Below are 25,353 nucleotides of genomic sequence, written 5' to 3'. Positions count from 1 at the left end.
TTCTCTTTGTACCACCCCTGCTCCGTTCTTGTGCATGCTGACTGCCTTTCGAATAACAAAGTCTGCGTCATCTCCATTCCTCATGGGACCTCAGCAACTCCAGGACCCCAGTGACCCTAACACCCCAACAGAGGGGTTCAGTGGAGTAACAGGAAGCTGCCTCCTTCCCTGGTTGTGTCCCTTTCTTTGTTTGATCCGTTCAAGAGTGTCTAAGTGACAAGAAGTTGTACGTAACCATCTCATGAATCTTACATTTTCCTTCTCTATTTTTTCCATTTGCAGGGCAACCAGGACCAAAGGTGAGGATTCTTGTTGTGTTTTGCGCTTTCTTTTGCCTTTATGGTTCCTTCTCTAGGAGCATTGCTATGCTCATTCAGCCTGTGGTCTTTAGACATCAACAGGGATCTGTTTCAGAGGGCATCTCGATGCAAGGGCTCCTGGGCAAGGTTGTGTGCTTGGGCCTTGGAGGGCTTGCTTGGCTCAATCCTGACAGTGTTTCGTGTTTCAGGGACAGAAAGGAGAACCTGGAGACATCAAGGATGTAAGTACGCATTATACTCCCACGTTGCATCTGCTGCTCTAACTGGGTCATGTCCTTGAGGTTCCCTCTAACTTGCCGTCCTGTGGGTCTCTCTATCACAGATTGTAGGACCCAAAGGACCTCCTGGGCCTCAGGTAAGAAAGGGAGAAACCCCTTCCTCCGTGTCTTCCTTGAGTTACTGAACTGCAGGCCCCTGGTCTGGCTGTCATCTCAATATTTTCTTCATTTTCAGGGACCTGCAGGTGAACAAGGACCCAGAGGTGATCGTGGTGACAAAGGTGAAAAAGTGAGTAGAGAAACAATGCTGTCTGACCCTTGTGGACTGCCAAGGTTCTCTAAGCTCCCCCCCCCCCAAATGACTGACTACCTACCTCCTCAAGGGCAGCCTGTAGACAGATGGTTCTTGCATAAACACTGCTTCTCATTGGGGCCTTTTTCTCTCTCTGCCAAGGGTGCTCCTGGACCTCGTGGCAGAGATGGAGAGCCTGGGACCCCTGGAAACCCTGGCCCCCCTGGTCCTCCTGGCCCCCCTGGCCCCCCTGGTCTTGGTGGAGTAAGTATCCTTATGTCCCCTTCCTTCAGTCTGTCCCTCCAGAAGCGTGGCTTCTAAATTGCTAGTCACACTCACCTGGCTGGCTCCCAGGGCTGCCAGCAGTGTGTACACAGCCTGTCCATGGGCTTCTCCCCCAGGCCTATAATTTAGTGGAATCACATAGTAGGCATGAGACTGCGGCGCTAAGGGATGACTTTTTTCACTCACTGGGTTTCTGCAAAGCAAGTCTTCAGTTACCTGGCTTCCTGGCGTCTGTACTGTGTGGCTGATTCTTGGGAGTGGGTGTGGGGCTTGGGGGAGAGGATGACTGGGCACTTGTAGTTCCCTGGAAGAAGAGTGACCGCTGTCCTTGGAAGACATTGAATCTTCATCTTTGCCAAGTACATTCCAAGCAATTATTTATTCTCATGAAAGAGCCCCACTGAGCGAAGGTGTGTGACTAAAGTCATTTTTGGAATCAAACCAATCAACAAATTATATTATTGCCCAGTTTTTGCAGGTTTGCCATTTTGATGTTTGCTATGATTTAAATTTTTAAATTTGAATGGCTCATAGATGCCTACTACATCCCCTGTTAAAATATTTCAAGACTGTTCATTCTAGTCTTTTGCTGGGCATTAAAGTCTTGGAAAAGAAAAAAAGAAACTTTAAAAGTGATATTTTTAGTTATATTTCTCAATTTATGTTAAATAACGTATTTAATGTTTTAGAATTTTTTTTAAAAACTTATAAAATGAAATGCAAGTAATGGATACTCTTCCAAATAACACTTCATCTCCCAGGGAAATGACTATGCCACTGTCATCTAATAACCCATTTCCAAAACAATTTTTCAGGAATCATTAGTAATTCAGATCAAGGCTAGGTTAGTCTCCAACAATTAGAATTTCTCTAAATAGAGTATTTTCTATCCAGATATAGCTTACCTAGCCAAGTAGGAAAAGCACAGGGCCTCCCAGGCTTTTAATGTTGTTGGGTTTATTTGCAGAACTTTGCTGCTCAGATGGCTGGAGGATTTGATGAGAAGGCTGGTGGCGCCCAGTTGGGAGTAATGCAGGGACCAATGGTAAGAAAAAAACACCAGTTCTTTGCAGCCAAAATGGCAGGAGGTGGCCCTTATTAGAGCCGGGGACTCTGACAACCTCACTTTACAGGTAATTGCTTAGAGCAGCTCTTCCCCAACAGTTACGTAACCTCCCATTTAGCTAGCCCAAAGCATTTGGGTTTTAACGGCGATGGATGCCAGTTTTAATGATGCGCTGGAGTGACTAAGAAGAATGAGGATGGAGAGAGGCATATAGGCTGATCTGTCAGAAGGCCAGTTGCTATTGCTCTTGGAATGAGAACTGAAGAATGCAGACAGCAGCCACTGTTCTCCGGCATCCACAAGACTTCCAGCAGGAACTCTCAGCCCTGCAGCTCCCACTTGGCACAGGCTAAATGAAACTCAGACTTTAGTAAACATGGCTGCCGTCCAGGGGAAAGCAAGGCCAGCTTCTCTGTCCAAATGGTACCTATAAATAAAAATAGATTGTTGCGAGGGGAGTGGGAAATGAGAGGGCGCGGCCACTGCAGGCCCCCTGCTCACAGAGTAACTCCTTGTCCTTTGTCTGGGCTGTTGGCTGGGAGGAGGTGGCACCCTGGAGGCTGTGGGTGAAGCATTTCCAGTAAAGCTCCTCATTTTCTGTTCCAATGCAGGGCCCCATGGGACCTCGGGGACCTCCAGGCCCTGCTGGTGCTCCCGTAAGTACTGGGCCTTTCCTTTTGGAAGGTGGAGACACAGATGCTTTCAAGCTCTCTGATGTCAGTTTGCGGGGGGCCAACCTGGTGTCCTCACCTTACTTTTTAGGGACCTCAAGGATTTCAAGGCAACCCTGGGGAACCTGGGGAACCCGGCGTTGCTGTGAGTACCTCCGTGGGCCCTGCCCTCCTTGGGGGGAGCTTCCAATGATGTACCGCTCCGACCCCGATCCTGTCGCCTCCCGGGCTCTGCCCAGCACTCTCCGCGGTGGAGGGCTCAAAGGAAACCCAGAGGTCCTCTCTTAGCTCTGGGGGAACAGAGAGCCAGATGTGGCAAGAACCACCCAGGACTCTGTCATCTCAGTCCTTTTTCTGGGTCACCCCTGGCCTGTGCTGTCCACCGCCTCCCACTATGATCTGCTCTCTCTCAGCACAAAGTGGGTCCTTCCATCTTTTTTTTAATTGGAGTGTGGTTGAATATTTTGGCCAAGCTGCGCGGCCTGCCCACATGCAGGATCTTAGTTCCCTGACCAGGGAGCAAAGCTGCAACCCCTGCATTGGAAGCGTGGAGTCTGAACCACTGGACTGCCAGGGAAGTCCCAGGGTTCTTCCATCATTTTTTCCTTATAGAGGAACTAGCTTCCAAAAGCTACAATCCCCAAATTCTGTCCACTGATTGGGTGTCTTCCCCCTCCAACCATCTCTTAAACTCTCCTATTTCGTTCGTAGGGTCCCATGGGTCCCCGCGGCCCTTCTGGCCCCCCTGGAAAACCTGGTGACGATGTGAGTACACCTGAGGAGTCAAACAAGTAGCCGCCTCACTTGAAAGGGCCCAGAGAGGGGGTGCTGGGCAGCGATACAGAGGCACCCTCGGCTTGACCCAAGGGAGAGGCAACCTGAGGGGCAGAGCTGGTCTGTTGGAGACTCGGACTCCGCCTACTGTCCACATTTCCACTGGCAACTTAGCTTGCAATTGCCTTGGGGACTGCTTTGGACCCACTGGGAAGGGAACTAATTAAAACATCATTAACTCCTGGAAGGGAAATTGAGAAGTGAGAGAAGGGAGAGGGAAAACACAAGGGGAAAGATGTAGAGAAGGAAAAACAAAGAAAGAAACACTCAACAGCCCGACATTATCTTAATTGTAAATGAGTTAGGAAAAGCTCAGCCTGAGTCAGGATGTCTGCAAGGGATGCAAACGAAGGGAAGAGACAAGAGTTGGCACTCGTGAATCCCATTAGACAGTGAAAGTCTCTGAGGTTAGGGGGCCCTAGGCCAGTCAGCAGTGCCTATGAGAGGAGACAGGGAGCCCACCAGGGGAGCCTGGAGGCCGTGGGGTTGGGGACAGAGGAGCTTGCCCAGGGCACAGGCAGCTGTGTGAGAGAAGACACGGTGAGCCAGGGAAGGCATTCGGGGAAGTCTGGGACCTGAAGGAGCGGGGTGGAGATGAGGAAGCAGGTGGGCAAAGGCATGGCGGGCTGGGAGGAGAGACAGTGCTCTGGAGTATGCCAGCTGTGCTAACGTGTCTTCTGAGGAAGCTGAGGTTCATCTCTCTCCCTTCAGGGTGAAGCTGGAAAGGCTGGAAAACCTGGCGAGAGAGGCCTTCCGGGTCCTCAGGTAAAGCCCCACCTTCCCCAGCTTCCAGCATCATTCCCAGAGTCTCCCTCCTTGCGGCCAAGGCAGTGGCCTCCCGCCCAGCTCACCCGGTTCCGTTAGCTCACTCCTAAAGGTCCAGCAGTCTCCACGTACATCACACCTTCATGCTGATGACCATGTCTCTGAGCCTACATGGGAGTTGTTCAGACCCACTTTGCATAAGAAGGGGTGAGGCACAGTGAAGGGGATTCTGGGATTGACTGAAAGATGGTCCCAGTACTGGGCTTCCACTGCTCCCTGGCTCTGAGGGCTCTGTAGCAGCCCAGGGCAGTCTTGACCCGGTTCTGCTCGGTGCCCTGAGAATCTCTTCTTTGGATTGCAGGGTGCTCGCGGCTTCCCAGGAACCCCAGGCCTTCCTGGTGTCAAAGGTCACAGAGTAAGTATCATGGGTTGAGGGTGTTGGAAGGAAGGGATTGACCAAGGGAGAAAAAGGCTTTTGAGGACATGAATCTTCCTATTTGGCTTCCCCAGAAGTGCGATTGAATGTCTTCTCTTGTCCCGTAGGGTTACCCAGGTCTAGATGGTGCTAAGGGAGAAGCTGGTGCTCCAGGTGTGAAGGTAAGGACCAAGAAGCACACGGGGATAGGGGACGGACAATGGGGAGATGGTACTGAGCTCAGTGGAGTTAGGACACCTGAACAGCTTGGGTTAGGACAGCCAGTCCTACGTCCTAATGTATGAACGGCAGTTCTGGAAAGCTCTGGGAATTGTCCCTCACAGAACTAAAGTTTGGGGGTGTCAGTGCTAGCTGAGATGACCAGAGCTTTCAGCTTCTTCCAGGGGAGTTGTCTGGGGGCTAGCACTGGGGTCCCAGTCACTGACCCTCTGCCTCTGTTTTCCAGGGTGAGAGTGGTTCCCCAGGAGAGAACGGTTCTCCAGGCCCAATGGTGAGTATATGAGCATTCCCCCTGGGAGGGCCTCTCTAGACACTCTTCAGATACCTTCTAAAGCCTGGCAGGTGGCTTCACCGTAAATGCCATGGCTCCCTTTATGCAAAGTAGATACTCAGTTTTTTAGATTGATCTGATTATGAGCAAAAGGCAAAATGTATCAAGTAGATGATTTGGTCAAGGTTTCACCAACATTTCCTTGAAATAGCCCTGTTAGCACACTTGAGGCGTGCTTCAATTTTTACAAATTTCGTTTATTTTCAACATTTGGGGGAGCACATCTATTGCAAGAAGCAAGATGTGCCTCGAACAGGGCTCCCAGTAGGTAACCACAGGCGCACCTGTGTGCTCTGCCGTGGCAGAAGAACCTTTGGTGTGATAGGAGCGTCCTGAATCAGGAAGGTGAGGTCAGGGGCATCCACACCTTTGCCTCCTGGTCACTGCACGCTCCCTCCCCTCAGGTGTCCAGGAAGGGCCTGCAGGTTAAGTGATGGTGCAGAGTGTCCTTGAGTCAACTCATGCTTGTGCTGTCCTGATGTGTGTTCCAGGGTCCCCGTGGCCTGCCTGGTGAGAGAGGACGGACTGGCCCTGCTGGTGCTGCGGTGAGCAATTGACAAGACCAAGAGCCACCATTTGTCCAGCACTTTCAAGTTTACGAGGCATTTGCATTTAGGGTTATTCTGCCTGACCCTCAAAACAAGCCTGCGAGGTGTAGAGGGTATCGTCCTCCCATGAGGATTCACTCCAGTGTGCCCGTCACAAATTCCCAGGCTGGGTCTGCAGTCGGGGGACTGGGCGTGGGCCATGGGAGGGCTGGGTGGTAAGGGCAGGAGTATCCTTAACCCGCCTCGATTATTCAGGTAATCCCCTCAACAGCCCCACCTGCTCCCCATCAACCCCGTTCCGATTTATGGACAGACTTTAGTTGGCTAGAGTACTGTGCTCCTTTTTGTTCTTTCTGGTTGCTCAGATGCTGCCCTAGAAAAGTCTTAACAGTCCAGGGTCAGCTCACATCCTTGACATTGGTGCACCGCTGGTGACACTATGACATACCAGTGGCCACCACTTCACGCACACTCCCTCTGTTTAATACCTGAGATGCTTAGTCTCATCCAATCTTCCCTCATATCCTGTGAGGTAGATTCTATTGTCCTCCCCATTTTAGAGGAGAAGAAACCGAGGCACCGGACGGTTAAATAGCTTAAGACAAACTATACTTTGCAGCCTCAGACTCTGGTGGCCTCTTGTTAATGGGGGAAGTTAAGAGCACGGGGATTTGCCATGGTGGAGGGTGCAGGTTTTTCGCTCTGATCCCTTAGCAATCGAGAGCCCTTGTGGGCGCCTGGTCAGGCGAGTGATGCGATGAAAGCTGTGTTTAAGAAAGATTATGCTCTCTGTTGATTTCACACCCAGCCACCCAAGCCCTGAGGCCCCTCCTCACGGGTCCTTGCAGGACCGGCCAAAGTAAATCAGCTTCACTGGGTTTTACTGCTTTCCAGATAATGTATCTGTTTTGGCAGAAATTTCCCTCAAAAGCAGGTCAGTGAAATACCAAGCAGCCTCGACCCCCATTTGTCAGCCAGAGCTGTTGAAGTGGCTTGTCCCCGGGTCGCTTTGTGTGAGGGGATTAGAGAGCGCTGGACCTGCCGAGAAACACTGCGATTTCGGCAGGTTGTCAAGACGTGGCTTGTGGGGGCCGTGGTGGCCACACTCCGTGAGGGGCACAGATGAGCTGCACCCCTGTTTTCCCTCCTTCCCAGGCACCGTAGACCCTGCTTCTCGCTCCTTCTCACTGATTCCTGTCCCCATGGTAGTCAGGCTGGCAGGGTGTGCACAGGATTAGGCATAGAAGATTGACAATGTCACGTAGTTCCAAGCGCAGGTCAGGGTTCAAGGCCTGGCCAGGGACTGGGCTGGGTTGGCCTCTGCCTGCTGTGGTCACGTGCCCCCCACCTTGGGCCAGACGGTGCCCACTCCCCAGCCTTGCTGCAGGAGGAGCCCTGGATGCCCACCCAGCTCTGGCCTCCCGGGCGGCACTGCAGCTCCCCCTCACTCACGGCCAGCCCAGGCCTCTCCTCTGGCTGACCCCTGGAGGGTGGGTGCTTCTCGAAGCGGCCAGGCTAGTCCAGAAGGGGCTCTGGCCAGTGCTGAGGCTTTATGTTCCCCGTGACACTTTCTTCGGTTAAGTCTTCTCTTCCCTGTTTAATGCCAACGGGGAGAGTCTCAGGAGAAATGGACCATAGCCAGGAGGAAGAGTTGAGTCTTCTTTAAAACAGGAGCTCCCCCTAAAGCATCCTTCTTCAGCTTCCAAGGAGAGGCAGAGGCAGGCAGACGGGACTCAGCCGAGGTCCTCCAAGGACCAGGTGCCAGGCCCAGCTCCACCTAGCCTGACGGTGCCCTGGGCCTTGAGGGGCCCTGAGAGAGGCACGAGGGGTGCTCACCACAAACCCAGGAGAACACCCTCAAAGGGCAAGGCCTGCGGAGGAAATGCCGGCAGCCTTGCCTTCCTGTGAAGGAAGTCCTGGGGCAGATGTGGTCCTCGGGCTCTGCCCGGTGTCCCGTCCCCATCACAGAGCTGCTTCCTGGGCTGCTGGCAGATGTCCTGCAGCTTCTCTGTTTTCCATAGAAGCAGGTGGTTTTATGGGTTGGAGGATGGTGGGGCGCAGATCCTGGGGTTAACCGAGCCGTAACCAGGGAGGTTACCCGAGTCCGGAGAGTGCTTCTTGCTGTGACAGGCAGGAGGCACTCAGTCAGGGTCTATGCCTGGCTGTTTCGCTCTCCTTTGGCCCAGTTCACCGAACCTTTAAACGATAACTCAGCCTTGAAGTTAGGGATACTTGGGGTCTAAACGGAAGTTTAAGAAATGATGAAACAGGGATTCCCTGGTGGCACAGTGGTTGAGAGTCCGCCTGCCAATGCAGGGAACACGGGTTCGTGCCCCGGTCCGGGAAGATCCCACATGCCGCGATGCGGCTGGGCCCGTGAGCCATGGCCGCTGAGCCTGCACGTCCGGAGCCTGTGCTCCGCAGCGGGAGAGGCCACAGCAGTGAGAGGCCCGCGTACCGCAAAAAAAAAAAAAAAAAAAAAAAGAAATGATGAAATAGCTGGAAAATCACCCAGGCTTTGTTAAGCTGAGAACAAGCCCGCTGCCCTCCCGGTTCTCCCAGCCGCCCTGGATGACCTGCCAGCCTCGTGCCCAGCCCTGGGGTACCATGGGGGTTGGGCTGAGGCAGGGAGGGACTGGACGTGTGCGCGCCTCTGACGGTGGCTGCTTCCTTCTCGCTCGCAGGGTGCTCGGGGCAACGATGGCCAACCCGGCCCCGCAGGGCCTCCGGTAAGTTCGCTTCAGCCCAGGCAGGTCTGCCTGCGTCCCAGTCAGCAGCCCAGTGAAGTTGCAGTGTTTACTCGGTACGCAGGCCATGCTCTGGCTTCTACTGGAAAGGAGGAGAAATAAGTTTTCATTACTGCAAGAGCACGTTGAACAAGTTTTGAAGCAGTGGGTCATTTTTCTCAGCCACCCTTTCGGTAGTTTTCTTGAGGAGGGATAGAGAGGGAGGTGAAAATCGCCTGCTTCTCACCATGTATTTAGTCAGAAACCTGCTTTGCCTTGTGAAGCCAGGCTTGGGGACACTGGCAGTGGGGACAGTTTTCACCCAGGGACTTTCGGCCACAGGGGTGTAGGGCAATATTGGTACAAAGGTGGGACGGCACGTGAGGCGTGGCGGGGGGGGGGTCTCACTCTGGAGGCTGGAGAGAGTCTGCCCGGAATCAGCATTCACCTCTCCATCCACTTGCTTCCTCCAGGGTCCCGTGGGTCCTGCTGGCGGTCCTGGCTTCCCCGGTGCTCCTGGTGCCAAGGTGCGTGTCCTGCCCGTTGTGTCAGGAAGCCCGCTCTCCCCGTAGCCCTTGCTGACTGCCCCCTGGATGACCCCCTTCCCCGCCCCCTTCCCTGCGGAGGCGTGTCCCCCACCCCCTCCCCACCTCCACTCTCCACGGAAAACGAGGATAAAGCCAGGCACTTGGCAGAGTCACCAGCTGGAAGGGAGAGTAAGATGGGATGATAAAAAGCTGGAGATACAGTTACAGCTGCAGAGTGGGGCCAGGCAGCAGAAGGTGGGGAGACACCTGAGACCTGGGAGGGAGCAGAAGACCAGGAACCAAAGGGAAGAAGGCAGAGCTCAGCCGACTTAGACCCGGAAGAGAGTCGGAGGGAAATGGGCTCAGAGACAGTTCCACGCTTCCCTCTCGCCGCTGCCTCATTTGGGGGCCTCGGCTCTCCCAAGCCGTGTTCATAGAGTTCTTCCAAGGATTAACAGAGGCCAGTAGGAGGCCAGCCAGTTCAGGGAAAGGCCCCTGTGGCCCAGGAGGGATTCCAATGCGCGTGTGTCCCTGGGAGTTCTCTCCTGGTGCCCGCCAGGAGATGAATAAGGAACCTCCATGCGGTCACTGGCATCGGGTTGCTTTTTCCCTCCTGGGGTTTCCATGGCAACCAGACAGTGTCTGAGGCCCCAGGAGCCGGGTGAAGGAGACCCATTGTGAAGAGGGACAGCGGAAGGTGAGGGGGCCTGACCTTCAGAAAATAATAATTACAGCAGTAAAGCAAGAATGTTCTGAGAAGAAACCTGAGGAGGCTCTGCCCTCCCTCCAGGTCATCCGTCCTCCCCAGGGACTCCGCTGTCCAGAGAGACTAGATCGCAGCCAGTTGTAACTTTCAGGACAAAATGAAAGTAAAAGCGGAGGCCGTTTTGGGAAAAGCAGTGTTGGGGTGCTGGACCCCGCTCGCTTCTGGCTCCCTGCAGACAGGCTTGGCCCAGAGCCCGGGTCACACATCAGCCAGATACAAGCCCAGTGATGCCCCGAGCTGAGCTGTTTGAGAGCCTCCGTGAAAGAGAAAATAGGAAGGGAAGGGGAGGTGGAGGTGCCTGGCCGCCTCAGCCACCTGTCCATCATCCCCACGACACTGGGCTGCAGGGTCCCCCAGCTTGGGCTTTTCTGAACGGTGCTGACGGGACGAGCACGATGCCCAGGCTGTGGCACGACACTGTGTGCTTGCCGTCGGTGGTCACCGGATAGGGGGCAGACGGAGAGTAGAATGGGTGGGGTCGGAAGTCATCAGGGCGGCGAGCTCAGCCAGGCGGCCCACGTGGGAACTCAGGTGCTCCGGAGCAGGGCTCAGCTTTTTGGTGCGTGTGTACAGCTTGCCCTGAGCTGTTGCTGGCCCACGAGGTCTCTGTCCCCCTGACTTGCCCTCACTCCACCCCTCCCTATCTCTTCCCAGGGTGAAGCTGGCCCCACCGGTGCTCGAGGTCCTGAAGGTGCCCAGGGTCCTCGCGGTGAAGCTGGTACTCCTGGGTCCCCCGGGCCGGCTGGTGCCTCTGTAAGTGTAGTTTCTCTTCCGCCTGAAGGGTCTGGGGCCTGAGGCCTTGGCGCACTTGACTCCGTGCTTAGCTATGAGGGAAGTGGCGTCTCAATCATGAAACCTTCATTCCGGCTGAATGCCTGCCACCCCCCGCCCATCTCAAGAGACATGTCTCCCTCCATCGCCCATCCTTCCCCTGAAATGTCCAGCAGGGCCATGCCTGGAATGGACAGCTGCTGCTGCAGCCCCTGGACCTGGGGCCTGGAGGGCTAGGAGATGGCTGGGGTTTACTCTTCGCTGCTTATTTTATAATGACAGTCTCCTTTTTTAGGGTAACCCTGGATCTGATGGAATTCCTGGAGCTAAAGGATCTGCTGTGAGTGCTGCCCTTGGACTTGGCTCCTCCCAGTGGGGTCAGTCCCTCCTTGCCCCCTCTCCTGATGCCTCTCTCTCTGCTCATGCTGATAGGGTGCCCCTGGCATTGCTGGTGCTCCCGGCTTCCCTGGGCCCCGTGGTCCACCCGGCCCTCAAGGTGCAACTGGTCCTCTGGGCCCGAAAGGTCAAACGGTAAGATCCAGGATGAGGCCAAGCGCCCCAGCGTCAAAACCGCCATCCCTCCTTCCTGCGCTCACACCATGTCCTTTGGTGGGGCGCCTTTAAGGGTTTCGGGAGGTAGGGACAGGGCCGTGGAGAGAACCGAGTGTGAGAACCTGCCTTTCTCCTTTGTTAAGGGTGAGCCTGGTATTGCTGGCTTCAAAGGCGAACAGGGCCCCAAGGGAGAACCGGTGAGTATCTGGCCACCACGCCTGGCCCACTGCCTACCTCTGCAGGAGCTCTGTCCCCTAATCCGGGTCGTCTCAGGCCGTGTCGGAGACGAGATATGACAAGGTTGAGAAGCTGTTACAGCTTCAGCTCCCATCATTGGCCTGACCAGCTTGACCAGTTTGAACTTTATACTCTCTCTCTTCCCCCTGGGGCACTTCTGCTCTCCCCCACCCCCCCAATGCTGATCCTTTGTGGCCTCACTTCCCCAGGTCCCCCAGCCCTGAAACAATAGTCACAGCCACTTCCTCCACACACCAGGCTGGTGCTCGCCCCAGGGCCTGGCGAAGACTCACCCTGTTTCTCTTTTGTGCTGGTTCTCAGGGCCCTACTGGTCCCCAAGGAGCCCCCGGTCCTGCTGGTGAAGAAGGCAAAAGAGGGGCCCGTGGAGAGCCTGGTGGTGCTGGGCCCGCTGGTCCCCCTGGAGAAAGAGTAAGTGGGCCAGGAGTCCCCACGCTCATTGGGGTGTGACCTGGAGATGCAAGCCCGGTCCCTGTGGCTCTGGGTCTTTGCCGAGTCTGTGGCCTCCTAGACGTCCTACTTCTCTTTTCTCCACCCACCACCATGGGGATAGGAAACCTTCTCCTTCTTTGTGTCCCTCCACCCCCCCTCCCGGGGATGGCATGAAATAGTTGCAGCTCCTTCCCAGAAAGGTGGGGACAGGCCCAAGAAGTTAATCGCTCAGAATCTTGCAGGCCGTAGCTACCGCACCCCAGAAATTATGGTTGGCGGGTTCGTAGGATGGACCCCCTGGGGTCTGGCGAGGCTCTCTGCAGCCGCGGCTGGGTCAGGGGCCACCCTGACTCAGTCTCTCCTCTCCACTTCTCCCTAGGGTGCTCCTGGCAACCGTGGGTTCCCAGGTCAGGATGGTCTGGCAGGTCCCAAGGTGAGTCGGGGCACAGGGGCTGGGGTCCCCACATCACTGGTCACATGGCTTTCTGCTGAGCCCCTGCCTCCTCTTGTGTAGGGAGCCCCTGGAGAGCGAGGGCCCAGTGGTCTTGCTGGTCCCAAGGGAGCCAATGGTGACCCTGGCCGTCCTGGAGAGCCTGGCCTCCCTGGAGCCCGGGTAAGTAGCAGAGCTGCTTTTGTCCTTGGCTTCTGACTTTGAGCAGACCCCTCATGCCCTGCCCCACCTGGTCCCTCCGCCCCTGTGCTGCCAGGTTTGGGCAGTCCTGAGGCTGCCCTGACACCCATCCTCTTCTCTCTCCTACACAAAGGGTCTCACTGGTCGCCCTGGTGATGCTGGTCCTCAAGGCAAAGTTGGTCCTTCTGTAAGTCCATCATCTGGGGTCGTTGGGAAGGGTTGGGGAAATCCTTGGGGAGGCAGATGGGAAAAGAGACAGGAGTTGGGTAGGGGCAGCCCGTGAATTTTGAGGATTGGGGTGGGGGACAGATGGTAGGTACTAGGGCCAGGTGTGGCCTGTGCGGTGGCTGTGAGTTCTGAAGATGCCACCCCCTCGTGCATGTGGGCCTTCTGTTGGAGGAAGACAAAGCATGATGTGCACTTTCAGGGACAAAACTTACAAGCGAAGGAGCGCCTTGTTGCCGATGGGGCCTGTGTGGGCTGCTGTTTGCGAACTCGGTCAATCCCACGTGCTGTCTGTCCGGCCAGTGCCCAGCCCTGAGCCTGCTACGTAGTAGCACTTAGTAGATACTGGATGGACAAATGTGGTCGAGCGTCCGTGTTCTGAGAATGGTGTCCTCTCTTTCAGGGAGCCGCTGGTGAAGATGGTCGCCCTGGACCTCCAGGTCCTCAGGGGACTCGTGGGCAGCCTGGTGTCATGGGTTTCCCTGGCCCCAAAGGTGCCAATGTAAGTAATCACCTGCCCTTCCATATGGTGCTACTACCTCCCTGCCCCTGGGGAAGGGGCTGGCCCTAAATAGAGTTATCCCAAGGGCCATGATGAGCGAATCCATGGTACCCTGGGCAGCTTGGACCTCCACACCCCGTAGCAGTGAACGTGATCGGGGGAAACCCAGGGCTCTTTAGAGCCCTTGGGACATCTCAGCCATGACGCTGATCCACGGGGCAGTGCTATCAGTTCACACCTCTGAGCATAAGAGAGGTGCTGACACTTGGCTCTGGCCTTTGCTGTCCGTGAGGCAGTGACCTCAAGCCCCAATCTCCCAAGCTGGCCGTACCCCCGCTCCCACCACAGCCCTCCACCTTATGGCCCTGCACTCTTTCTTCCAGGGTGAGCCTGGCAAAGCTGGTGAGAAAGGACTGCCTGGTGCTCCTGGTCTGAGAGTAAGTACCCTCCCCACTGCCCATGTTAGCATTTGCTGGACCCCTGCAAGGAGAGGGCAGCCCTATGGCACGCTTCTGGGGCTCCTAGCTGGCCGCGTGGATTCCCGCGGCTGAGCCCATGCTGCTCTGGGAGTCCGCACGGGGAGACTTCTGATCGCTGACAGCAGCCCAGAGAGATGGAGGAGGCTCCCATGCTGAGGAGGACCGAGGGAACGAAGCGGGCCGGGAAAGGACAGGAAGGGAAGGTGTGGAAATGGAGTCCAGGCAGGGGATCATCTAGAAACTCTGGGCCACAGAGTACACCTGCCTGGTCCTGGGATCTGTAGAACTGAAGAAGAGTGTATCATTACATCACCCCTTTCTCTCCCCTCTAGGGTCTCCCTGGCAAAGATGGTGAGACAGGAGCTGCAGGCCCCCCTGGACCTGCTGTAAGTACCTGCCCAGCCTCTCCAGGTGGCCCGTGGGCAGGAGCTTTGTGGGTAGAGGTGGGGAGTAAGGGAGCTGACAGGTGTGGATCTGGGCTGATCCAGGACACCTGACCCAGCCTGAGCGGAGGCAGGGCGTCCCAGGAGGCAGCCTGGACCCCATCGGGGTTGTCAGGGGTGCGGGTCACTGGTGGGAGGACAGCGAGGCATGCACACCTTGCTTGGGCAGTGAGGCAAGGTGTTGCCTGCCCTCCTGCGGGCCGGCCCCAGGCCCCTGTAGGCCTAGATGAGGCTCCCAGATTCTCTGGAGGCTGGCTCAGCTCGCCTTTGTCTTCCTCTGCAGGGACCTGCCGGTGAACGAGGCGAGCAGGGTGCTCCTGGGCCATCTGGGTTCCAGGTAGGCGGCTGGATCCCATCCACACGCAGGGCTCTGGGGCAGCAGCAGTGCCCCCTTGAGGGGGACCCAGGGATGAGTCTTCCCTGAACCCCCTCCCCTACACCTGCTCTCGCACTGTGCTGGCCTCCCTGCAGGGCGTGGCAGCAAACACACTCCTTTCCTAACCAAGTCACTTTGGCTTCTAGGGACTTCCTGGCCCGCCTGGTCCCCCAGGTGAAGGTGGAAAACCAGGTGACCAGGTGAGTTTGGGGCTCTTTGAACCTGTAGCCTGTTTAGGTGGGAAGATCTATTCTCATGCCCAGGAGGCAAGGGCAGGAGTGGGCACAAGGAGCCCCAGGAGGCCAGGGAATGTCCAGGACCTGCTGCCCAGGTCTGAGCTCAGCCCCCAGCGGGACGGCAGCTCCGCCGAGGATCTGGGACAGAAAAGCCTCTGCTCTCTCACACATCCTTCTTCGTTCTTCAGGGTGTTCCTGGTGAAGCTGGAGCTCCCGGCCTCGTGGGTCCCAGGGTGAGTGTCCCGTCCACTGTTTCCGCGCGGCCTCCTTGGGCCTGCTCCCTCCCGTGTGGTTCTGCCGTGCATCCCAGCACAGCCGTCCTGGGTCTCCTCTCTCTCTGGGCCTCCGCCCCATCTCTCTTGCCTGACTCCTCCTTGGTGTCTCTGTCACAGGGTGAACGAGGTTTCCCAGGGGAACGTGGCTCTCCAGGGTCCCAGGGCCTCCAGGGGCCCCGCGGCCTCCCTGGCACTCCTGGCACTGATGGTCCCAAAGTGAGTGAGGCGGGTCCTGCTGGCGGGGGTCCTCTGGGCTGGAAGGGGAGGGGGCTCAGGGGGGATGAAGATGGAAGGAGGGAGGGATGGAGGATGAGACAGAAAGGGGTCTGGGCAGAGGAGGAAGGGAAGGAAAGGGGGCTTGGGGCCTGGGGGGCCCAGGGGAAGTGCTGCCTTCCACAGACTCCTCTCCCACCGCAGGGTGCAGCTGGCCCAGGTGGCCCCCCTGGGGCTCAGGGCCCTCCAGGTCTGCAGGGGATGCCCGGTGAGAGAGGAGCAGCTGGCATCGCTGGGCCCAAGGGAGACAGGGTGAGTACCAGGCTGAGCGCGCTTCCGCCACAGCTGGGCTTCCCCGCACTCCCTCCCGCTCCCCACGGCACCAGGCGGTGAGGGTCCCCGTTACCCTCTTGAGGAACTTGGAGACCCCTCCCAGGCTCTCCGTTTGACCTTGAGTGACATCCTGCCCTGACACTTCCCTCTGTCTCACTTCTGTTACTCCCCGTCACCCACCCTGAGACTGCAGCAAATCCCTCTTGGCCAGGCTCTGAGCTCTGCCTGGAGCCCCATTCAGGGGGGGCACTGAGCCGGCAAAGGGGATCTTGGAGTAGCTCCCTAAGGTGGCCCGTTTTTCTCTATCCCACAGGGTGATGTTGGTGAGAAAGGCCCCGAGGGAGCCCCCGGGAAGGACGGTGGACGAGTAAGTGGATGCTGGTTGCAGGCTCCCTGGGGTTGGGATGGGGACAGATGCAGGGGACCTCATGCACTCAGGGGACAGAGGGGCAGCGTGTGAGCGTGGTCTCTGCTCCTATCTCAGTTTTGTGGGCTGGGCAACTACAAGGACTTCCCTGTCAAAAGTGGGGGCCCCAGGGTGAGAGGGAGCTCTGGGGGCCACGCGAGGGTACACCAAGGTCCGTTGGGTGCGGCGTCTCCAGGCTCCCTGTTGGACTCCGCGTCCCTGGCTGCCTCTCCCTGCCCCTCACTCCGCCTTCTCTCCCCCAGGGTCTGACTGGCCCCATTGGCCCCCCTGGCCCGGCTGGTGCCAACGGTGAGAAGGTGAGTCGTGGATCCCTTTCCTCGCTCTGCCTCACCTCCCCCATCGAATCTCTTTCTCATCTCCTGCCAAAGACTGCTGTCTCTTCCCCTCGCTCGATACCTGTCGGCCTCCTGCTTTGCAGTGGCTGCAAGGAGTGGAGGGTGGGGGCTCGTTCTTAGAGGCAAAGTCATGGCTGTGTGCACCACCGAGGGAAGCAGTTGGATGGGGGTATGGGTGTCTTCAGCAAAGGCCCCGAGTAGGTGCAGGTATGGCCAAAGCAACAAGGGGAGAACATGCCACGGGTTGGAGGGGAGACCAGAGCCCCCGTCCCCCCGTCAGGGCTCTCTGGATGCACTTTGCTCTGGAAGGGCCCCCTCTCACCCTACATCCCTCATCCTTGGCTTTTGTCCACCCCCGCCCCCCACCCGCTGACCCACTTTAGGGAGAAGTTGGACCTCCTGGTCCTTCAGGAACTGCTGGTGCTCGCGGCGCCCCGGTGAGTATCTGCCCCTGAGCCTGGCCCTGCAGGCCCCCCCCCCACCCCGGGCACGGCTCCCACCCTGCCCTCTGGGCCTGGGGGTGGGAGGAGAGATGAGAAAGGAAGGGGGAAGGCACGTCCCCCCCCACGATGTGATCAGGGTGGAGGGCCTTCGGGTCCCCAGATCCTCTGACCGCGAGAGGCTTTCTGACCTGGGTCCCTTTATTTAGGACGGAGAGCCTCCCAACCCCCTTCTCTCTGAGGGTTACTGTGCAGTAGGCTAGGCTGGGCCAGAGCGGGCTCTGGGCTCACAGGAGGGAACAGAGCAGGCCAGCAGCTGAGCCTCTCCCCTCCCGGCCCTCTTCTCTCACAGGGTGAACGTGGAGAGACTGGACCCCCCGGGCCTGCTGGATTTGCTGGTCCTCCTGTGAGTATCTCTGTCCACCCTCCCTCCCTCCCTCCCTCCCATGCCCTCCACTCTGGCCAGCTCGAGTCATTCCCAAAGGACACCTTCCTGCCTGCGGGGGAGGGAAGGACAGGATTTAAAGAAGAGGGAAGTGGCTCCTCTGCGTCCACATCTCCGCAGCGATGTGACAGTCCTACCCGAGACTCGGTGTCCAGGCCCAGGGTGGACGCGCACACTCACAGTCTCTGGCCCCTTTGGAGGAACCTCGAGTGTTTTGCCCGCACTCACTGGCCTCCTCCTTCCCGGAACAGGGTGCTGACGGCCAGCCTGGTGCCAAAGGCGAGCAAGGAGAGGCTGGCCAGAAAGGTGACGCCGGTGCCCCGGGTCCTCAGGGCCCCTCTGGAGCTCCCGGGCCTCAGGTGGGTAACGCTGAGCTCCCCCCCAAAACCGATTCCATGCGGTAGGCGGTGCTGGGTGCCGGGAGAGGGGCCTGGGCAGGCAGAGGTGGCTAGGAGGCCTGGGGATGCCCGCCTGTGTTTAGGGCCCTCCACCCAGCAGACTCTGGAGCCTGCTGCTGCAGCCACAGGAGGGGAGGCTGCAGGGAGGAGGAATTTGTGCTCAGGGGTAAAGGTTCAAGGAGCTAAGCTGGCCTTCAGAGCCGCGGGTGTGGGTGTGGGTGTGTGGCTGGGGGCCGACACAGGGTACCAGCCGCTGGGTCTCCCTGAGCAACAGAAAGCCTGGGGCAGAGCGGCCAGTCTCCTGGGAGACCTTGGACTGGCTCTGAGGACACCTGATGGGCCTGCCCTCCCCGAGATCTCCTAGAATACGAGTCTCCCGTGGGTCGGGGTGGCAGGCCCACCTGTGACAGCCTCTCCAGGCTGGGATTTTAGTGCTGACAAAGCTGCATCTCTGAGAACCGAGCTCTCAGGAGTCCACGGGGCTCAGAAGGGACCCGCGCCCAGAAGCCCACAGCCCTCCCCCGGGGCGACCGGGCCTCACCGTCTCCCTCCTTCCTCCCCAGGGTCCTACTGGTGTGACTGGTCCTAAAGGAGCCCGAGGCGCTCAAGGCCCCCCGGTGAGTGAGGCCCCCATTCCCACCGTCACTGGGCCGAGTGGAGGGCACTGCAGGGGCAGCGGCTTCTCTCGCACCCACCCCCCCGGGCCTCAGGAAGGAGGTCTGGCCCCAGAGACCCCACCCCACCTCCTTCCCCCTCAGCCCGAGCCCCTCCCACACAGCGCCGATCCCACAGCCGGTGGGAGAGAGGGCGCCCCTACAGCGCTGACTGCCCCACTGCATCCTCCCCCTGCAGGGGCTGGAGGCTGAGAAGCTGCAGCTGCCCGAGGCAGTGGCCAGACCTGGGGGCCCTTTCTCCCTCTCTAGCTCTCCCCTTGCTGCCGTGTGCCCCTGGCTCCTTTCCAAACCAGCCTATGAGACCCCCGCCCCCAAATTTGATTCTTGGGCCTCCTGAGGGTCTGAGGTCCTCAGGGTCCTCCTCTCATCACATAGGGAGCCACCGGATTCCCCGGAGCTGCAGGCCGCGTCGGACCCCCAGGTTCCAATGTAAGTGCTGCCCCCGGCTGTTTCCTCCCTAACTCCAGGCATGGGAGGCACAGGCAGGGGTCGAAGAGTCTGGCCCAGTCCCCCACACGTCTTTGTGCCCATCCCCACTCCTGGGAACAGTAGTTAACTGACCACAGGGACCTGCTCTCCTTGCAGACAGCTGGGAGCAGGGCGGGGGGCCCTCTTGCTGGCCACGGGCTTCTGGCTCCGTGGGCAGGACAGGGCTGGTACAGTTGCTTTCGTCGTGGACGCACACTTCTTGAGCACACTGTGCTTTGTAAGGATGTCTGCATCTTGCTCCTGGGGAAAGTCCCCCAGCTCACCAACACTGCCAAGCGCAGAGGGAGCGGGCGCAGAGGCTTAGCGGCCAGGGGTGAGGCTGGAGCTGTTCCTTGAGGACCGGTGGTGGGACTGAGGCCACAGGGAAGGAGGCAGGAGGGAGTCCAGGTCGATCAGAAAAAGGAAAGTGTGCAGAGGCTGGAGAAGCCAGGCTGGCTTGAAGCCAGAGCTCACGGGGGAGAGAAGATGGAAGAGGTAGCCCGGGGTGGGGGTCAAGCTGCCCTTAGGGTGGAGGAAGCCCCCAGAGGGTCACCGTGGCTTTGGCAGCCTGGAAGGATGGTGAAGGGTGAGATGAGTTCTCACGTCCCGCATTTGCTCCTTCTAGGGCAACCCTGGACCCCCTGGCCCACCTGGTCCTTCTGGAAAAGATGGTCCCAAAGGTGCTCGAGGAGACAGCGGCCCCCCTGGCCGAGCTGGTGACCCTGGCCTCCAAGGTCCTTCCGGACCCCCTGGCGAGAAGGGAGAGCCTGGAGATGACGGTCCTTCTGTAAGTCCCACCCCAGGCTGGGGAGCCCAGGGCCAAGGTCCCTGGAGCAGAAGTGTGAAGGGCACGTGGGCTCACAGAGCCCAGAGTGGGGGGAGCACGACTGTGGGACTGCCGGGGGGGGGGCGGGCGCTGCAGAGAGAAGTGTCCTGACCCCTGCAGTGGGCAGCTGCCACCTCACGGAGGGGCGGGGGGCAGCTCCGTGTCACTTCTCAAGTTCTCACCTCCCTCCTCTCCTCCCTCAGGGTCCCGACGGTCCTCCAGGTCCCCAGGGTCTGGCCGGTCAGAGGGGCATCGTCGGTCTGCCGGGGCAGCGTGGTGAGCGAGGATTCCCCGGCCTGCCCGGCCCATCGGTGAGTGGGGACGCCCCTTCCTCCGGGCGAGCTGGGCCCCGCCTGGCTCAGGTGGACGCTCTTCACCTGGTGCTCTCGGTGGCCTGGCCACCCCGAGGCTGCCACCGCTCCGCACCGTCTGAACTGACCCGCGGTCAGCGCCCTCCCCAGAAGGGCTCGGAGGGGCCTCGGAGCGCGCCCTCATCCTCCTTGTCGCTGTCCCCCAGGGTGAGCCTGGCAAGCAGGGAGCTCCTGGAGCATCTGGAGACCGAGGTCCCCCTGGCCCCGTGGGTCCTCCTGGCCTGACTGGACCTGCGGGTGAACCTGGACGCGAGGTGTGCAGTGGGATCCGCTGTGGGGTAGCCCGTTCTAGGGAGAGGGGAGCCCTGGAGAAGGGGGTGACAGATGGGCCGAGCCCAAGCACCCAGATGTGATGGGAGGGTGGTGATGGGAGAGAGAGGGCACGGAGACTAAGAGCTGGGCCCACGGCGGGGAGGCAGGAGGAAGCTGGCTGAGGAAGCTTTGGCTGGAGGGAGGGCACAAACCTGGCCTCCTGAGGGAGGACGGGAAGCAGAGGCGGGGACGGTGGGCAGCTCTGATGGCGTGTTTCCCTTTGCGCAGGGAAGCCCTGGTGCTGACGGCCCCCCTGGCAGAGACGGTGCAGCTGGAGTCAAGGTGGGTATCGGGGTCTCACTCAAGGTGAGTACGGTGGGGCGGGGAGGACATTCCATTGGCCTGGCAGGGCTGGGGTCAGAATCACGTCTCTCCTTGCCTCTTCTGGAACGTTCCTCTCTGAGCCGGAGACCTCTCTCCTGACAGGGTGATCGTGGTGAGACCGGTCCCTTGGGTGCCCCCGGAGCCCCAGGGCCCCCTGGCTCTCCTGGCCCCGCCGGCCCAGTCGGCAAGCAGGGAGACCGAGGAGAAGCTGTGAGTATCTTCGAGTCAGTAAAAGCCACGGTGGAGGAGGGTGGCTGCGTGGGTAGGGAGCGTTCCACCACCCGCCCTCCCCCACCACAGGCCCTGGGCGCGTCCCTGTCCTGACTGTGCTCTGACGCTGCCCCCACTCTCCCCACAGGGTGCACAAGGCCCCATGGGACCCTCAGGACCAGCTGGAGCCCGGGGAATGCCAGTGAGTATCTGAGCGTCCTGTGCTGGGTCCCCGACAGGCAGGTTCAGGGGGCAGCAGGGACCTGGGGCCCCTTGGCTCGGGTGAGGCTGGCCTGAGCTGACCAAACCTGTGTCTTTGTGTCTTGTTCCCAGGGCCCTCAAGGCCCCCGAGGTGACAAAGGAGAAACGGGAGAGGCTGGCGAGAGGGGACTGAAAGGACACCGTGGCTTCACTGGTCTGCAGGGTCTGCCCGGCCCCCCTGTGAGTGCTGCAGGCTGCCGCTCGGTTCCCCAAGGCGTCCCCCTTCACGGAGCCCACTGGCGTTTCCCACGCTGCTAAGGCGACTGGGGACCGTCCTGAGAAATGCGCAGGGCCTCCTCAGGGCTGGAGGGAGAAGCACACGGAAGGGGCGCAGGGGCGGGACGTGTATGCGCTCCCCCAACTCCCAGTATATATACGTATTCAAGAAGGCCTCCTGACGTGGAAGATGGGGCCCTGTCCGTGCTGACCTCTGACCTTTGCCTCTTCCTGCTGCACAGGGTCCCGCTGGAGACCAAGGGACTTCTGGTCCTGCCGGCCCTTCTGGCCCCAGAGTAAGCGAGACGGAGTGAACCCTTCCTCCGGGGTGGGACCAGGGTGCTGGTCAGGTGTCTGGTGAGAAGGGAGATGTGGCTGCTTCTGGGGAAGCCTCGGGCTCAGGCGCCTCACTCAGCAGCAGAGGTGGGACTGGCTTGGTGACACTGTGGCCAGAGAAGTACCTGAGGCCATAGGACGACCACGAGCGCAGCTCTCGGCTGTCAGACAGACTCCCTGGGAATAGGATTTTACAAAGGGGATTGTAGGGAGTGAGAGCCGTGAAGCCGTCCTGCCGGTTCTTGGCCACACGGAGAGCAGCGTGGGGTTCCATGACTGAGAAATGGGAAGACTTGGGAAGAGAGCAGCTATGAGCCTCACCAGCCCCGGCTTCTCCCGGACCTTCCCTTTGTCGATGGCTCTCTTCTCACTGTCTTTCTCCCTCCCGGCCTGCAGGGTCCTCCTGGCCCCGTCGGTCCCTCTGGCAAAGATGGCGCTAATGGAATCCCCGGCCCCATTGGACCTCCTGGACCCCGTGGACGTTCAGGCGAAACTGGCCCTGCTGTGAGTGTCCTTCCTGCCGTCTGGGGTGCTCCCGGCACTGGGAGGCTTGAGCTCTCGGATGCGAAGGGCTTCTTTCAGGGCATCAGCCTGCAGCTAATGTGAGAGCATCCTTTATCCTGGGAGCTCCCTGGAAGTTCAGAGTCCATGAGACATAGAAGAGAGGGGCCAATGAAAAAACAGGGAGCATTCTATGGTTTTCTTGGTCTTGGCCTGCTCCGCGCGCACACACACGCGCACACACACACACCCCCCAACCTCATGGGACTGGGAAGAAGACATCCTAGTACATTCTAGCAGGCGGGGATGGACACAGGAGGGGCGTCTCCCTGTAATTCCTGGCTGATTTCTCTGTTTCCTGCTGCAGGGTCCTCCTGGAAATCCTGGACCCCCTGGCCCTCCAGGTCCCCCTGGCCCTGGCATTGACATGTCCGCCTTTGCTGGCCTAGGCCAGAGAGAGAAGGGCCCCGACCCCATGCAGTACATGCGGGCCGATGAGGCAGCCGGCAACCTGAGACAGCACGACGCCGAGGTGGATGCCACACTCAAGTCCCTCAACAACCAGATCGAGAGCATCCGCAGCCCCGAGGGATCCCGCAAGAACCCCGCCCGCACCTGCCGGGACCTGAAACTCTGCCACCCCGAGTGGAAGAGCGGTGAGCCCGGAGGGCAGGATCCCCGCCCCCGCTGGGCACGGCCCCCTTCAGAAGGAGGGGCAGAGTCGGGCCTGGAAGGTTCTGGCACTGGTGGTGGCTCCCCCATTTCACAGCAGAGAAACTGCAGCCCTGGTCCCGTCCGGTCATGGCCACATGGTGGAAGTGACTTCAGGGTAGAGTTCCATCCACCGGGCAGGCCCTGCTCCTGTGCCTTTGCCTGCCCCCCTGTTTAGCCCTGGACCTTCCCATCCGGGTCTCCTCGCCCGGATCCCTCCCTCTCCCCTCCCTTTGGCCGCACGTGGCCCTCACACCCTGCTCCTCTGCCCCTGGTGTCCCCATAGGCCTTTCTGTCACCCCAGGCAGGCCTGGCCCTCTCGGGAGCGTGTGTCTGTGCCTGTCTGAGCCCCGATGGGGTGTTGCCTCTCCGCTGCAGGAGATTACTGGATCGACCCGAACCAGGGCTGCACCCTGGACGCCATGAAGGTTTTCTGCAACATGGACACTGGCGAGACCTGCGTCTACCCCAGCCCGGCCAGCGTTCCCAAGAAGAACTGGTGGAACAGCAAGAGCAAGGACAAGAAACACATCTGGTTTGGAGAAACCATCAACGGTGGCTTCCACGTGAGTCCCCGCGTGCTCTAGGCCAGGGACGGCGCATCAGAATCCCCCTCTGCTTTCTCCCCGGCAGTCTTTAGCGCCTTGCTCACATTCTCACTGGATGGGGGCTGGGGGAGAGTTCAGGGGAAGAAGGAAAGAGGAGGAGGGGGATGTTTTCCCACTTTGAGGTGGAGGAAGAGTCCTCGGAGGCTTGCTCCACTCTCCGGAAGCAAACGTGTCTTCCCAGTGACCCCTCCCCAGCCCCCTTCAGCTCCTGCAAACCCCGCTCGGAGGGCCCTGTCCCGCCCGGGCCTCACGCCACTGCTGTCTGCCCCTCCCAGTTCAGCTATGGAGATGACAACCTGGCTGCCAACACCGCCAACGTCCAGATGACCTTCCTGCGCCTGCTGTCCACCGAGGGCTCCCAGAACATCACCTACCACTGCAAGAACAGCATTGCCTACCTGGACGAGGCCGCTGGCAACCTCAAGAAGGCCCTGCTCATCCAGGGCTCCAACGACGTGGAGATTCGGGCCGAGGGCAACAGCAGGTTCACGTATACGGTTCTGAAGGATGGCTGCACGGTGAGTCAGGCCGGCTGGGCCGCCAGAGAGATGAGCCGCCTGGGGCCCCGGGCGACAGCAGGCAGAGGGCTGGTCCACAGCAGGCATCGTGGCCCTAAAGGGGCACGAGCGCCGACGGGCTACGTGGGGATGCCACGCAGAGCGACAGGTGAGGGAGAGGGGCGTGTTGTTCTGTCCCCTCCCCTCCCTTGGCTCAGCGTGTCCGGTGACTTGGAGGAACACTCATGCGACGTGTGTGGGCCTCTGCCCTCGCAGGCTGGGTCACTGTGGACAGTGGGGAGGAGAAGGGCAGGGGGAGGAGGCCCTGCTGCTGAGGACTGGCGTCGAGGCGGAGGCCAGTCCAAGAGAGGTCTAGGCCCCCCGCGTGTGTTCGGTTTTGGGGTCCAGGGCAGCTGGCACCGGATCGTAAGGCATCCGCCGACTCTCCTCTCTTTCTCCCCTAGAAACACACCGGTAAGTGGGGCAAGACTATGATTGAGTACCGGTCGCAGAAGACCTCACGTCTCCCCATCATTGACATTGCACCCATGGACATAGGCGGGCCCGAGCAGGAATTCGGTGTGGACATAGGGCCTGTCTGCTTCTTGTAAAAACCCGAACCCAGAAACAACACAATCCATTGCAAACCCAAAGGACCCAAGTACTTTCCAATCCCAGTCACTCTAGGACTCTGCACTGAATGGCTGACCTGACCTGACGTCCATTCATCCCACCCTCTCACAGTTTGGACTTTTCTCCCTTCTCTAAGAGACCTGAACTGGGCAGACTGCAAAATAAAATCTCGGTGTTCTATTTATTTATTGTCTTCCTGTAAGACCTTTGGGTCAAGGCAGAGGCAGGAAACTAACTGGTGTGAGTTAAACGCCCCCTGAGTGACTGCCCCCCAGCCCAGGCAAGAGAACCCCCCCTTCGGGTGCCGGGCGCAGGAACTGTGTGTGTCCCACACAATGGTGCTATTCTGTGTCAAACACCTCTGTATTTTTAAAAATGTCAATTGATATTAAAAACAAAAAAATTATTGGAAAGTACATATTGGCTTGTGCTTTGTGCTTTATTTTTCATTAGTCCTGGAGTCTGTGGGCAGGACAGAATCCTCTTTCGTAAATAAACTTTGGCACCAACTGGAACCCAGGGGTGAACTAGGAACAGAGACCGAGGTTTGGGAAGGGAGGCACACGAGAGGGGGTGGCCTTGTTCCTGAGCATAAGCCCAGACACACCTCCAGGCGGATTAGTGCAAGAGAAA

At 58.9% G+C, this 25,353-nt stretch overlaps 1 protein-coding gene and 1 long non-coding RNA gene across 2 annotated transcripts; both read left to right on the top strand.

Moving 5' to 3' along the window:
• The first annotated feature begins 281 nt into the window (after window positions 1-281).
• LOC113620378 (uncharacterized) lies at window positions 282-891 on the top strand. Its single transcript, XR_003432757.1, has 4 exons — window positions 282-299; window positions 509-541; window positions 643-675; window positions 774-891. It is a non-coding gene; the product is annotated as an uncharacterized LOC113620378 (long non-coding RNA).
• A 126-nt stretch (window positions 892-1,017) lies between these two features.
• On the top strand, window positions 1,018-25,136 carry COL2A1 (collagen type II alpha 1 chain). Its single transcript, XM_027108189.1, has 48 exons — window positions 1,018-1,094; window positions 2,793-2,837; window positions 2,944-2,997; window positions 3,564-3,617; window positions 4,398-4,451; window positions 4,564-4,579; window positions 4,813-4,866; window positions 4,995-5,048; window positions 5,333-5,377; window positions 5,929-5,982; window positions 8,670-8,714; window positions 9,185-9,238; window positions 10,659-10,757; window positions 11,071-11,115; window positions 11,208-11,306; window positions 11,471-11,524; window positions 11,886-11,993; window positions 12,394-12,447; window positions 12,529-12,627; window positions 12,779-12,832; window positions 13,274-13,372; window positions 13,756-13,809; window positions 14,184-14,237; window positions 14,578-14,631; window positions 14,817-14,870; window positions 15,095-15,139; window positions 15,299-15,397; window positions 15,599-15,706; window positions 16,041-16,094; window positions 16,397-16,450; window positions 16,873-16,926; window positions 17,282-17,335; window positions 17,626-17,733; window positions 18,336-18,389; window positions 18,822-18,875; window positions 19,540-19,701; window positions 19,944-20,051; window positions 20,258-20,365; window positions 20,652-20,705; window positions 20,850-20,957; window positions 21,106-21,159; window positions 21,291-21,398; window positions 21,677-21,730; window positions 22,167-22,274; window positions 22,639-22,927; window positions 23,361-23,548; window positions 23,866-24,108; window positions 24,552-25,136. Exons 1-48 carry the CDS (start codon window positions 1,018-1,020, stop codon window positions 24,696-24,698), a joined length of 3,948 nt encoding a protein of 1,315 aa, XP_026963990.1. The 3' UTR covers window positions 24,699-25,136.
• Window positions 25,137-25,353: the final 217 nt, after the last annotated feature.

Source organism: Aethalodelphis obliquidens, unplaced genomic scaffold (assembly GCF_003676395.1).
Source record: "Aethalodelphis obliquidens isolate GAN/ISIS:26980383/991018 unplaced genomic scaffold, ASM367639v1 scaffold8, whole genome shotgun sequence".
Lineage (NCBI taxonomy): Eukaryota > Metazoa > Chordata > Mammalia > Artiodactyla > Delphinidae > Aethalodelphis > Aethalodelphis obliquidens.
Note: the sequence above shows the minus strand (reverse complement) of the source record. Positions and strands in the feature narration are given on the sequence as shown.